Source organism: Ornithorhynchus anatinus, chromosome 4 (genome assembly GCF_004115215.2).
Source record: "Ornithorhynchus anatinus isolate Pmale09 chromosome 4, mOrnAna1.pri.v4, whole genome shotgun sequence".
In the NCBI taxonomy this organism is placed as follows: domain Eukaryota; kingdom Metazoa; phylum Chordata; class Mammalia; order Monotremata; family Ornithorhynchidae; genus Ornithorhynchus; species Ornithorhynchus anatinus.
Genome location: NC_041731.1, coordinates 14,045,844 through 14,060,183, shown reverse-complemented (window position 1 = coordinate 14,060,183; position 14,340 = coordinate 14,045,844). Strand labels below are relative to the sequence as shown.

The window sequence follows — 14,340 nt, the reverse complement described above, 5'->3', positions numbered from 1 at the left end:
TGGGGGGGGATTCCCTTCTGGCCCTTTCCTTCCCGTTATCCTCCCGCTCCCCTTCCCCTGCAACCCATGAGGTAGACAGTGGGACAGGGAGGAGGAAGAGAGGCAAATCAAGAAACACCACCTGCTCATAGAGGGGATCATTCTGACTCCTGCTTCTACAGATGAGTCCCTTGGCTGAGCCAAGTGACTAACAGAGGCTCCCCAGTCATTCTATCACATTTGTTGAGCACTTACTGCGTGCAGAGCACTATACGATGCCCTGGGGAGAGGACAATACAACAGATACATTCCCTGTTCTCAACGAGCTTACGGTCTAGAGTACAGTTTCCTTCCATCTACAGTTTACTAGAGTTTCCTTCCATTTCTGACACTGATCTGGTTAATGGCATTTATTGACATCACTCAGTGCTATGCATAATGATAATAACACTTGCATAACGATAATGCATAATGATAATAACAATAAGCAGCGTGGCTTAGTGGAAAGAGCCTGGGCTTCGGAGTCAGAGGTGATGGGTTCGGCTCCCGGCTCTGCCACTTGTCAGCTGTGTGACTGTGGGCAAGTCACTTACCTTCTCTGTGCCTCAGTTGTCACCTGTGTAAAATGGGGATTAACCGTGAGCCTCAAGTGGGACTACCTGATTACCCTGTACCTACCCCAGTGCTTAGAACAGTGCTCTGCACATAGTAAGCGCTTAACTTATACCAACATTATTAATATTTGTGGTATCATTACCCTTACTATGTGCCAGGCACTGTACTAAGTTGGTGTAGATACAAGCTAATCAGGTTGGAAACAGTCCCTGTTCCACACGGGGCTCACAATCCCCATTCTGCAGATGAGGTAACTGAGGCTCGGAGAAGTTCGATGACTTGCCCAAGGCCGCCCAGAAGGCACGTGGCCTGGCGGGGATTAGAATCCAGGTCCTTCTGACTCCCAGGCCCATGCTCTATCCACCATAATAATGTTGGTATTTGTTAAGCGCTTACTATGTGCAGAGCACTGTTCTAAGCGCTGGGGTAAACACAGGGGAATCAGGTTGTCCCACGTGGGGCTCACAGTCTTCATCCCCATTTTACAGATGAGGGAACTGAGGCCCAGAGAAGTTAAGTGACTTGCCCACAGTCACACAGCTGACAAGCTGTCACACAGCTGACACCACGCCACACTGCTTCTCTGCATGACCGTCTGCATCACAGGTCACTCGAGAGGCCCTACTACACAGTACAAACCCAGGCGGGGCTTCCCTTCCTGCAGCCTTGATAAAGGCTCTAAATGAGTCACTGGCCCACCAATTAATGTAACACTCCCACACTCCCTCATTCTGTATTTTTCATGAGTACGGAAAGCCAAATGAATCATGGCCTGGTGACCATGATTTTCATTCAGGATGGTGATTTAGAACGAGGCGCATGATTCATCGGGCGCTTACTATGTGCACAGCACGGTGCTAAGCGCTTGGGAGAGTACAATACAACAATAAACAGAGGCATCACCCGCAGTAATACACTCGAATCGTTTCCAGAAGTAGCACAAGCATACTATATTATTACAGGTTAAAATGGTTTTCTACAAATGACCGGTCCAAGATATTCTGTCCGGTGTCCAAACTCTTTCACCAACAAAGTTAGGCATTTTCAAGTCTCTGGACTACTTCTCCCCACAAGCTTAACTAACTAGCAGAAAGTGATCTAGGGATTTCTGGGAATCATTCTATTTATTGAAGTTATCTTGCAAAATACTCCTATACTTTCAATTTTCTTATTTCAGGCAAATTAATAATTACAGCATCACAGACACACTTGGGTTAAGGGTACTGAGATAATGCCATCCCGACATTTTCAAAGTGAACTGTCCATTTAAGGAAACTCCTTCAGAGAAGATGGCTCCACAGAAAATAAGAAGACCTGTAGTTATTCTCTTCTGTATTCACAGTTTGCAAACGTTGTTCCAACATCGGTATTTCTAACACGGATATTGCAAGTCTCCATCTTCTGCTTGGGTCCCAGTGGCTTTCTGTAATATTCCTGCTACCAGGTTCCATTCCCTTTACTCTTCTCCCTCTACACACATTGGCTTGGAAAGCTCATCCACTCAAATTGTTTTGAACTTCTCCCTCAATGCAGATGATTCCCAAATCTACCTCATCAGTCCCAATCTCTTACTGGCTTGCCCACCTCAAATCTCTCCAATATAGGCATCTCCCCAGGAAGACCTTCCAGGAACTTAAACTCACACCATCGCCTCTTCCCTCCCTGATCTCTTCTTCCCCCTAACTTGCCCCCAGGTGCTCATCGATATCATCAGTGTGACTTCGTTGAAAGAGCACTGCCCTAGGAGTCAGCGGACCTGGGTTCCAATCCTGACTCTACCACTTGACTGCCGTGTAACCTTGGGGAAGTCACTTTTCTGCGCCAAAGTTTCCACATCCGGGAAATGAAGATTCAATACCTGTTCATAATGGTGGTATTTGTTAAGCGCTTCCTATGTGCAAAGCACTGTTCTAAGCGCTGGGGGGATACAAGGTGATCAGGTTGTCCCACGTGGGGCTCACCGTTTTAATCCCATTTTACAGATGAGGGAACTGAGGCACAGAGAAGTTAAGTGACTTGCCCAAAGTCACACAGCTGGCAAGCGGCAGAGCTGGGGTTCGAACTCATGACCTCTGACTCCCAAGCCCGGGCTCTTTCCACTGAGCCACGCTGCTTCTCTCTGTCCTACTTATATCGTGAGCTCTAGGGGCAACAGGGTCTGTGTCTGACCTGATGAGCTTCTGTCCATCCCGCCACTTAGCGTATAGTAAGCGCTTCACAAATTCCACAATTATCATTGAGCACCTACTGAGTGCAATACGATGCACTAAGCGTTTGGAATCACACGACACCTTCCCTGTCCACAAGGACCTTATTCTCTGATAGGAAAGATAGATGTGGACGAATTCACAAGCAGAAGAATCAGGATAAATAAAATGGAAGGTTCAACTGAATATACCTCTATGCACAGGTACTGAATATGGGCATAAACAGACAAGTATGTAAGTGCAAGAAGTAGCTGAGGGGTTGAGAAGATCTGAGGTGCTGACGATAACTTGGAGAATGCATTTTTCAAGGGATGAGGTTTGAGAAGCAGCGTGACTTGGTGGAAAGAGTATGGGCCTTGGAATCGGAAAGATCTGGGTTCTAATCCCAGCTCCACTACTTGTCTGCTGTGGGACCTTGGGCAAGTCACTTCACATCTCTGTTATAATGTACTCTCCCAAAGGCTTAGTACAGTGTTCTGCACACACTAAGCACTCAATAAATACAACCGAATGAATGAATCTCTGTGCCTTGGTTACCTTTTCTGAAAAATGAGGAACTGTTTCCAACCTGATTAGTTTGATCTACCCCAGCGCTTAGTACAGTGCCTGGCACATAGTGCTTAATAAATACCATTAAAAAAAAAAAGAAGGCCTTTGAAAGTGAGGGAACTGAGGTCTGGAGGTTGGATGGGGCAAGAGGGAAGAATTTCAGGTGGGCACTGGGTCAGGGACAGAAGGGACAAGAGCAAAATAGAGCCAGGAGGGGGGCTTGGGATCATGGCAGTACCAGGTGATTTGAGTTAATAAGAAATGTAGTAGAGCCAAGGGAGAACCTTGAAACCAATGGTAAGGAATCTCCTCATATCTACTAAGGCGCCCAGTACAGTGTCTGGCACATAGTTCGTGCTTAATACCATTACTACTACTAAATCTATTGTACTCTCCCAAGTAATAATTATATTTATTTTATTAATGATATATAATTCCATTTATTTAAATTGATGGCTGTTTACTTGTTTTGATGTCTGTCTCGCCCTTCTCGACTGTGAGCCCGCTGTGATCAGGGATTGTCTCTGTTGCTGAACTGTACTTTCCAAGTGCTTAGTACAGTGCACTGCACACTGTAAGTGCTCAATAAATACAACTGAATGAATTTCTAGTTCTCTGCACAGAGTAAGTGCTCAATAAATACCATTGACAGGTTGATGCACGAGACATGAGCCATCTTTGGGGGTCTTGGAGGAGAGGGAAGATGGGTGCTGAGGGCTGAAAACGATCAAGAAAATGATCCGGGCAGCAATGTAGAGTAAGGAGTTAATTAGGGAGAGTCTGGAGTCGGGCGGACAAGTGAGGTGGTGACACAACTGTTCACCTGCCACCCTCATTAGATTCCTTGTTCCTTGTTAGTAATATTAATAATTAATAATTATGGTCTTTCTTAAATGTTGCTAGGCACTGTACTAAACGCCGGGGTTGATACAAGCAAATTGGGTTGGACCCAATCCCTGTCCCACGTGGGGCTTACAGCCTCAATCCCCTTTTTACAGATGAGGAAACTGAGGGCCAGAGAAGTGAACTGACTTACCCAAGATCACATAGCAGACAAGTGGCAGAGCCAAGATTAGAATCCATGACCTTCTGACTCCCAGGCCCGTGCTCTATCCCTTAAGCCATGCTGCTTCTCACGCTTTTAGTGTCCATTCCCCCAGGTCTTGTCAGTGCTCGATAAAAACTGAAGTGGGCAGAAGTGAGGGTACCAGGTAAAAAAAGTACGCCCCGCAAACCACTGATTAGGTAGGTGAGCTGAGTAATGAGCTTTCTCACGACAGACTAGTGATAGATGGTTCCAAACATTCGCTTTATCGGCATAAAGCGATATGCCGGCTAATGGTCGACTGACACGTAACGTTAGATTTGCCCTAGGCAGCTTTTGGTCATTTTCCCCCTCAAAAAATCCTCTTCGGGACTGTCCTGAATACAGTCTGTCCTCTGCAGACTTGACCAGTCAAGTGAATTCTCAAATACTAACTGCCGACCTCGCAGGACATCATCTAGACGGCAAGCTTGTTGTGGGCAGGGAATATGTCTGTTTACTGCTATACTGTACTCTCCCAAGTGCTTAGTACATTGCTCTGCACACAGTAAGCGCTCAATAAATACGATTGAGTGAATGAACAGGCAACAACCAAACAAAAGCAGCTCCATCCACAATCAGTATCCAGAATCAATCAAGGCGGACAAATAAACCACCACTGACCACAGGTAGAGATGGGGGGGCGGGGGGTGGTGGTGGAAGGGGGCAGAGGTATCATCAAGCAGTGAATACAAGAGACAGAAAGGCCAAGAGAGACAGGCAGAGAGGTGGGTCCAGAAACAGTGATGCACATGGAGGAAGGGATACGAAAGGAGAGATTGAAAGATACCGAAAGACAAGGACCAGGCAGTCAGAGAAAAACCAGAAGGAGAGATCGGGAGACAGACAAGCGGCCGAGAGGCTCTGAGACAGGGAGAAACATTGTGAGGCAAGAAGAGACAGTGAGACGCACAATCACAGAAACAGAGATTCAAGTGGAAAAAAAAAATACAGAAAAGCAGAGAAAGAAAGATGGAGAGAGGTTCAAGAGAGATGGAAGATGGGTGTGAATGTGATGGGCTGGTGGGTGTGAACTAGCAGGCGAAATGATGGTATTTATCAAGTACTTTGTATGTGATCCGCACTGCGCAAAGCGCTGAGGACACGGGATAATTCGACACGACGCGGTACTTGTTCCATATGGGGCTCACAGCCTAATATTTTATTCCCAATCAATCAAATTTCTTGAGTGTTTATTTACGTGCAAAGCGCTGAACAAAGCGCTTGAGAGAGTACGCTATAACAGAGTCGGTAGGCACATTCCCTGCCCACCAGGCGTTTAAAGTCTAGAGGGGGAGACAGACGTTATGGATTTTGCAGATGAGGAAAATGGGGCACAGGAAGTTAAATGACTTGTCCAAGGTCACACAGCCAGGAAAGTGATGGACCTAAAACCCAGGTCTGCTGATTCCCAGTCCGTGTTCTTTCCAGTGGGCCACACTTCCTCCAGGCGACAGTAGGAGCCGGTGGACGGGGTGAGTGGGGTGCAGACGTTACGCCGATCTTACAAAACTTGACTGTTTCATATGAATGAACAATGAATTAATTAAAATAGTCCCGAAAAGAAAATACACCTCTCTCCCCATCTATTTATTTTGCATAAATATTAAGTCTTTTTCTCTCCAAGGGCCAGAACTATGCCAACACTGTTCCCTACAAGAAATCCAGTTAAGTTTTCTTCCTTGCTCAGAACTGGTATTAAAGATGGGTGGCCAGTTTGGGGGACCACCCATCAGAAGTAAAAGGTCAGGGTCCTGTCTTGGGGTTCCCATAAGGTGCAGAACCACCTCACCAGCAAGTCGTTCCACTCTTTAACCCCTTCCCACCCCTTGAAGATAGCCCCATTTGAAACCGAGAAGCCCCAGTGATCAGCCCAGGGTGGCCAGGTTTCTAGTTCTAGGCTTCTCCGGGCTACTCGGTGCACGCAGAGATCGTGTCTACGAACTCTATCGTATTGTACTTTCCCAAGCGCTTAGTACAGGGTTCAAAAAATACCAGTGATTGATTCATTCAATCATATTTATTGAGCGCATATGTAAGCACTCAAGAGATACCATGGATTGATGTCAGATAACTTCCTGTCTTCAATCTTTTTACCAACACAAAAGTCCCTCTTCAAGATTCACTTTCCAGATCAACACATATAACTGAAGATATGAACCACCCATTATGGGCAGCCCTTCTGAACACTCCTCCTCCGTTTCACCTGAGTAGCTTTGCCTCTTTTTTTTATTTTGGCCTTACGGTCTCTGTTAAGCACTTACTATGTGCCAGGCACCGTACTAGGCACCGGGGTAGATACAAGTTAATCAGGTTGGACACAATCCATGTCCCACACAAGGCTCAAGTCTTAAGTCCCATTTTACAGATGAGGTAAGTGAGGCCCAGAGACGTGAGGTGACTTCACACAGCAGACAAGTGACGGAGTCAGGACGAGAACCCAGATCCTTCCGACTCCCAGGCCCACGCCCTGGCCACTAGGTCATGCTGCTATTGAGGTCGTCAGTCCCAAGAGAAGTTACACTGAACTTACCGGATCGGCGGTGTCAGAAATGTCATTCACTGGTCCGAATCACAAATGCTGGGCCCAAGATGGCAGCCTCTGACCTAGAATGATAAGGAGCTTCTCGCTTCCCCCAAACCAACCAATCAAAGCAAGAAGCAGGTGCTGAGGCCGCCCACCACCCACAAACATATCCAACCACTTACTTGCCTGTTGTGATTCAACATGGTGGCTAAAATCCAACTGAAGTGTGACTCAAGCTACAGGCGGAAACCACCAAAAAAGTCGAGTTGGGGGGAGGAACATCATTTCCCTCTAGTAACATGCTCTTGCCTCGCAATATGTGCTACTAGCTCACTGTGGCAGGGCACGTGACTACCACCTCTGTTACGCTGCACCCTCTCAAGTGCTCAGTACAGTGCTCTGCACACAGAACGCGCTCAAGAGAAATGACTGAATGATTACTAATCAATCCCGACAGTAACGATGAGGACGCCAAAGACGGTGCAGCTGAGAACTTAATGGAAAGACAGGCTGAAGATCACCACCGAGAAACATAACAAACGGGAAATAAAATGGACTTCCACGGTGTAGCAGTCTAGAAATACAAGGGAAAAAAGATGATGAGAAAGATGTCAAAGTACTGTAAATTGTACTCTGCTCTGCTGCATTCACCCAAGCAAGTCCTTGGTAGTTGTTCTGCACAGTGTAAATGCTCAATAAATACCACCGACTGGTTGATAAAAAGAAGGAAAATATGCTGAGTAAAGGGAAGAGATTTAGAAAAAAGAGGGAGCGGGAATAGATTGGTTCAATAAAACTGGTAAGTCACCCAAAAATGAGAGAGCACTTGAATGCAAAGTAAATAGAAAGAGTAAAGAAGGAGTAAGAAAAATGTTAAAGGGAGAAAGTAGGGAAAAAGATAAAAAGTAATGAAAGAAGGATTAAAATGAGATGCACTGATGGGGAGACATGGTTCATTTTGTTCTGTTCTACATAAACAGAAAAGACTAGACAAAGTATATAAAGTAGAATTCTGTTTTGCACTACGGAAAAACCTCTCGGATGCGCCCGGAAAATCTCCCAGATCTCGTCCTGACACCCTCTGGGCAAGGCAAATACTGATCAACAGAAGGGTGAAATCGGTCATGTGCTCCAACCTGCCTTGTAGCTGGGGCCGTACTATAAAATGTCATCTTATTCTAATAATAATAATAATGGTCGTATTTGTTAAGTGCTTACTATGTGCAAAGCACTGTTCTAAGCGCCGAGGGGGATACAAGGTGATCACGTTGTCCCACGTGGGGCTCACAGTCTTAATCCCCATTTTACAGATGAAGTTACAGGGGCCCAGAGAAGTTAAGTGACTTGTCCAAAGTCACACAGCTGACAGGCAGCGGAGCGGGGATTAGAACTCATGACTCCCAAGCCCGTGCTCCTTCCACCGAGCCATGCTGCTGAGCTTTCACTGCTCCTGGGAATGAGAGGGAAGAGTCACTCGGATGTGGACCAGAACTGCTAGGGGCAGGGGTTGGTCAGTCATTTCCCCAAATAGTCACATGAATTTTTAATTGCCCTATAATCTCATTATCCATCCATAATCTTGGGAAAACAATGACAATGATCTAAAGGGCAAGTTTATATAATGACAGTGAGGTGTTCAAACATGGTCGAAGCGGAATGTTTCATTCATACACTGTTCATTTTGAAGAATGAAATTCTTGCCTCGGCTGCACTCTCTCGTTTAGGAAAATCTGAACTTTACATTCCCAGGTTAAAAAAAAAAATACGTTGCAGAAATGTTTTTCAAGCCTTTGAAAAATCATACAGTAGGAATTTAACGGTCACATAAAACTACTAAAGAGCTGGACAGAAGGAAGATCTTCTTAAAGGAAGCTTTTAAGGGAAGTGACAAACACATCTCTATCGAAGACTATCAGCCTGTTGACTTTCTAACCGGAAAGTAAAACAAGTCTCAGAAACCTATACTACCTTGCATGTGGAGGTCTCTGACAACTTTATTACCACCCTCAGTACTGTATTTCAAAAATCTATACTCTTCCACCCTTCGGTTCTAAGAAAAGGATTATTTTAAATTTAAATAATCGGTGTTCTCTTGCACTTAATTCAGTGAGAAACGGCCTGCTCTATAGTGAAGCGGTCCATGTCCAAAGACTTGAGAAAACAATTTGCTGTTTGCCAACCCCAAACTCCCAGCACCATCTCCGTGACAGATCAACAAACAGAAAGCAATCGCAAACATCCAGTTTAACGTAAATATTTTATCGCCTTGCTCGTAAACACAGAAGCTGGACTTGACTCAAAACATTGCTTATACTTTGAAAAATAAAATAAATATGGTTCCACAACTAAACTCACAAACACTCACAGACTCACGGAGAAACCCTCAACTGGCGAATATGGTGAGCGTTATATTCACCAGAGCTCACTTTAGCAAATTTGGATACACCCAAGTTTAAAACGCTAAGTCTTGTTGAACGTTTAAAGATTTTTTTTTTAAAGGACACTTATTCCTGTATCAGGACCTTTTTTTTTTTTTGGATGAGGCTTCAAAGGAGGGAAAAAAAAATTCTAATATGCGTACGAAGCTAAATGTCTGACAAAAAACCATTAATCATTTTATTAATGATTTACCCAGAGATAAAAACTATAGTGCTCGTATTTCTTTACCCACGGGTTAATGAAGGCCATTTTGGCTACTAAATATTATAACTAAGTCTGTCTAGCTACTAAATAAGTCTAAATTAAAATTTTAAGGGTTTTTTTTTTTAATCTAATGACTGTAAGGGGAAAAACGGGTACGTTTATTTTATGCTAGGCTAGAAATCTCCTAAATTCAACTATTGTTCTTCCAGATAAACTATAACTAAAGAAAAAATAACAAAGTACCCAATAGAGGTCTTCCCTTCCCTTATTTCCACAAGCAGCAGTAAGAATAAAGACTATTCCACAAAATTACCAAATTCGAAGGGACTCGGAAAAACTTATAAGAGTTTTAAATCCCACTTTTTCATAATGAAGTTTGAAACTCCTGTCCAGTGTTGGCACTGCCAAATACCAGACTTTTTTTTCATGGTGTTAAGTGCTTTCCGGGCACTGTACTAAACGCTGGATTTTGCCCAGTCGACCTTCCTAATTTTGCTGCGAGATTATAAATGGATTTAGCATCGTCAAATGATCCGATCGCTTTATTCTTCTCTTAAATATGCAGGTTGTGTAAAGGTTTCCTCCCTGAATGAAAACATCCTGGTCAACATCGTATTTATTTAATGTGCCCTTTGACACACTTGAAGCCCTCGACAAAATCACTTTGGAAAATTTAACTAATCCCCTTCTCAAACGTTCTTTAATCTTTCAAAATACACAAACACACACTCACACGCATTTAAATCTGCCCCTCAACTATCTAAAAAATCATCGAGAAGAATGTTAGAAGGTGATGGTAAACCTTTCCTAGTTCGTCAGGCCAAATGTAAATGTGCATCGACATACAAAAAACCATGGCCTAGACAAACTGCGGGTGGGGGACGGAGAAACTACGGCAATATGTCACTCCAAATTAACGTCTGATACTCCGCTATGAGGCGAGTCACATTTTCACCGCGAAACCAAAAAGAAAAACTCTGCAAACACGACTTCTACAATTCGGCAACCTCCACACTTGAAGATGGATTTCTGCATGGCAACGCAAGGGCAGAAACAGTTGGATCCTTTTTTATCCAAATACCCTGCTGGGAAAAGTACGGTATCTAAACAAAATCAAAAGGTGCTTGGTGTTTGTATTTTAGCCTCGGAGTCGTCCATAACACGGCCATTTTTTCAATGTTTCCCAACATATTTTGCTCCCTCTTTGCCCGCTCCACACCTTTATATGGCTCTAAAATGAAAAGGGCACGTTCTTAATCATTCCCCCCACTCCGACCTACCGATGAGCATTATAAAATGACAAATCTAAAGGGCGTTCTCAACCACTGGGCGCTTGACTGTATCGCACCTGATGAAATGATTTTCCCATACATTTTCTCGATTAGATTTCTTCAGTGTCTACCCAACCTTCACCAGTGCCTAAATTCGTTGTCGGTCAATCGTATTTCCCGAGCGCTTCCCGTGTGCTGAGCACTGTACTAGGCGCTCGGACAGTACAACGTGGCTCAGTGGAAAGAGCCCGGGCTGGGGAGTCAGAGGTCAAGGGTTCGAATGCCGGCTCTGCCACTCGGCAGCCGTGTGACGGTGGGCGAGTCACTTCACTTCTCTGGGCCTCAGTGACCTCATCTGGAAAACGGGGATTAACGGTGAGCCTCACGTGGGACAACCTGATTCCCCCGTATCTACCCCAGCGCTTAGAACAGTGCTGGGCACATAGTAAGCGCTTAACAAATACCAACATTACCATTATTGTTACTAATCCCCACCCAACAAGGGGCTCACACTCTAAATCTGAGCCTACGTAACATTCCTAGAGTCACTATCGTTTGACCACCGGGGCTAATTTTTTTTTTTTTCTTTTTCCCTTCCCGGCAAGGGAGGGAAAACGAGTTTCAGCCTTCCATAAAACCCTCTGGAAAGGTCTGGGCAGCAATGACAACATATGGGCAGTAGCGAGTCCGAAGTGCTCTCTCCAGGTCCAAATCCAGTGGCCAGGGTGGCATGGGGCTGGAAACCCGGGCCCCTTCCCTAAGCAGGTGCCACTCCAGCTCTTCCACCCACTCGTTCCTTTTCCGGGACTCATTCCCCCCCCCCCGGCCCCCTCCCTGAGATTTCAGATTTTCCCAGGATCATGTGGAGAATCCCCCTCCCGGGCCCGGGAGGCGCCCTTAGTCCGGGCCACTGTCACGCCGCCGATTCTTCTCCTGGATATTCCCACGCTCCCCAGTCCGAGCCCTAGCGGATCGCACAGGGCTCCGCGCCCACCAAGCGCTCCATCAATACGACGGGATGAGGGCAGGGGGACCGATGATCGGAAAAACCGGGCTCAGTGGCAAGAGCCCGGGCTTAGGGAGTCAGAGGTCGTGGGTTCTAATCCCGACTGCTCCGCTTGTCGGCTGAGCGACCGAGGGCGAGTCGCTTCTCTGGGCCTCAGTTGCCTCATCTGCGAAACGGGGATGAAGACGGTGAGCCCCACGTGGGACAACCTGATCACCTCGCATCTCCCCCAGCGCTCGGAACGGGGCTCGCCACATAGTAAGCGCTTAACAGACACCCACGTTATTATCACGTGGTAAGCGCCTACCAGCTGTGTGGCTGTGGGCGAGTCACTTCACTTCTCTGGGCCTCAGTTGCCTCATCTGTAAAACGGGGATGAAGACGGCGAGCCCCACGTGGGACAACCCGATGACCCCCCCCCCCCCCCCCCGCATCTCCCCCAGCGCTCGGAACGGGGCGCATAGTAAGCGCTTCACAAACACCAAAGTATTATGATTAGTACTCGGCGGGAGACGCTGTAGTAAGCGCGGGGGCCCGTCCCACGTGGGATCCCCGTTTTCCCGACGGGGGGGGAGCCGAGGGCCCGGGGAAACGACTCGGCCAAGGTCACGGGGAGGGGGGGGGGCTTCACCGCCGACAGCTCTCCGAGGGTCCGATCCCCCGGAGGGAGGAGGCCGCGGCCCGTCGTCATGGCAACGCCCCTCAACACGGCCCTGCCCTGGTACCCGGGGGCACGGAGGGGCTCCTCCTCCTCCTCCTCCTCCTCCTCCTCCTCCTCCTGGTGGTGCACGGGCCTCTGCAGGTGGCAGATATAGGTGCTCCCCCCCCCCCGTACCCCCGGCGGCGATGGCTTACCCGGTGGGGGGCTTGGCCCCCAAGGCGGTGGGCGTGTTCATCCTCCGTCCTCCGTCCGGCCCGGCCCGGCCCGGCCCGTCCCGGGGGTGGGGAGGAAGGGCACGGTGGGCACCGACGCTCTGCCCACCGCCACCCGGCACCCGCCTGCCCCAGCCGCCGCCAGGCACGGGGGGAGCGGGGAGCGGGGCCGGGGAGACGGGGGCTGGGGGCGGGACCGGGGATGCCGCCTGGATAGGAGGAGTGGCTGGGGGGGCGGGACCGGGGAATACGGCCCGGAAAGGGGGCGGGACCGGGGAATACGGCCTGGAAAAGGGGGGCGGCTGGGCTGGGAGCGGGGATACGGCCCGGAAAGGGGGCGGGTCCGCGCCCCGCCCCCTCTCAGGGGGAGCCTCGCCTCTCCGGCCCGGATGCCTCCCTGCCTTCCTCCCTTCCCTTCCCCCTTCATCCTTTCCTATTTCTCCAGCGCTTCCCCTGAGCCGAGCCCCGGACTGATCGCTTGGAGAGAGAGGAGTTACCGTCCGGCAACAGAGACGATCCCGACCCCACGGGGGGGGGGGGGGGGGTCCCGGGGTCCCGGGGTCCCGGTCTGGAAGCGGCGGGAGAGACAACGAAAAGGATGGACGGGCGTCGACAGCGGGGGACGGTCTGGAGGGAGGAAGGCGGACGTTAGTGTCAAAAAGAATAAATGACAGCCAGGTGCCGGAGTGGCGTAGGGCCGGGAGGGGGGAGAGGACGGAGGGAGCGAGTCGGGGCGACCGCAGAGGGGAGTGGGAGGTAGAGGACAGGGGAGGCTTAGTCGGGGAAGGCCTCCTGGAGGAGGCGGGCCTTCGGGCGGGCGGGGATTAGAGGAGGGAGGGCGCTGCGGGCCAGAGGCAGGATGCGGGCGAGGGGTCGGCGGGGAGGTGGAGGCCGGGGTCGGGGTCCCCATCCCCTCGGGTGAGCCGCATCCCTCGGGGCTGGGATGCGGGGGTCCCTCGGGGCTGGGATGCGGGGGTCCCTCGGGGCTGGGATGCGGGCGTCCCTCGGGGCTGGGATGCGGGCGTCCCTCGGGGCTGGGATGCGGGCGTCCCTCGGGGCTGGGATGCGGGATGCGGGCATCCCCCTTCCCCGCTGGCCGAGGGCAGGCGGGGTCAAGGGCGACTCCGGATCTCGGGGTCTACGACCCGGGTGGCGGCACGTCCACCCCTTCCGCACCCCAGACCTTAATGAGGACGATAACGTTGGTGTTCGTTAAGCGCTTACTACGGGCCGAGCAACTGTTCTAAGCGCCGGGGTGGACGCGGGGGCATCGGGTTGTCCCGCGTGGGGCTCACGGTCTCCGCCCCCATTTTACCGAGGAGGGAACTGAGGGCCGGAGAAGTGAAGTGACTCGCCCACGGTCCCACAGCTGCCGAGTGGCCGAGCCGGGATTCGAACCCGTGACCTCTGACTCCCAAGCCCGGGCTCTTGCCGGGAGAGGAGGGGGAGGCGATGCCAACCCGCGCGGGGTGCCGACGTTACCTTTGGCCTCTCGGCGGCCTGGCTTCCAATTCAGGAATCGGGGCCGGGGAAACCGAGTCACGGGTGCGGGACGGCACGGGGAGAGACGAGGGGTGGCGAAAAGG

General features: G+C 49.4%; 1 protein-coding gene across 6 annotated transcripts in view; it reads right to left on the bottom strand.

Moving 5' to 3' along the window:
* The window catches only part of COBL (cordon-bleu WH2 repeat protein), a 235,645-nt gene extending 222,753 nt beyond the window's left edge, over nucleotides 1-12,892 (bottom strand). For 2 of the 6 annotated variants that reach the window (XM_029062151.2, XM_029062154.2), the window contains exon 1: nucleotides 12,737-12,892. In XM_029062151.2, the coding sequence (XP_028917984.1) occupies nucleotides 12,737-12,777 (41 nt within the window). In that variant the 5' untranslated portion in view covers nucleotides 12,778-12,892. The remainder of the gene's footprint in view (nucleotides 1-12,736) is intronic. The other 4 variants (XM_029062155.2, XM_039911706.1, XM_039911704.1 and 1 more) reach the window with 3 other exon arrangements.
* Between the last annotated feature and the right edge of the window lie 1,448 nt (nucleotides 12,893-14,340).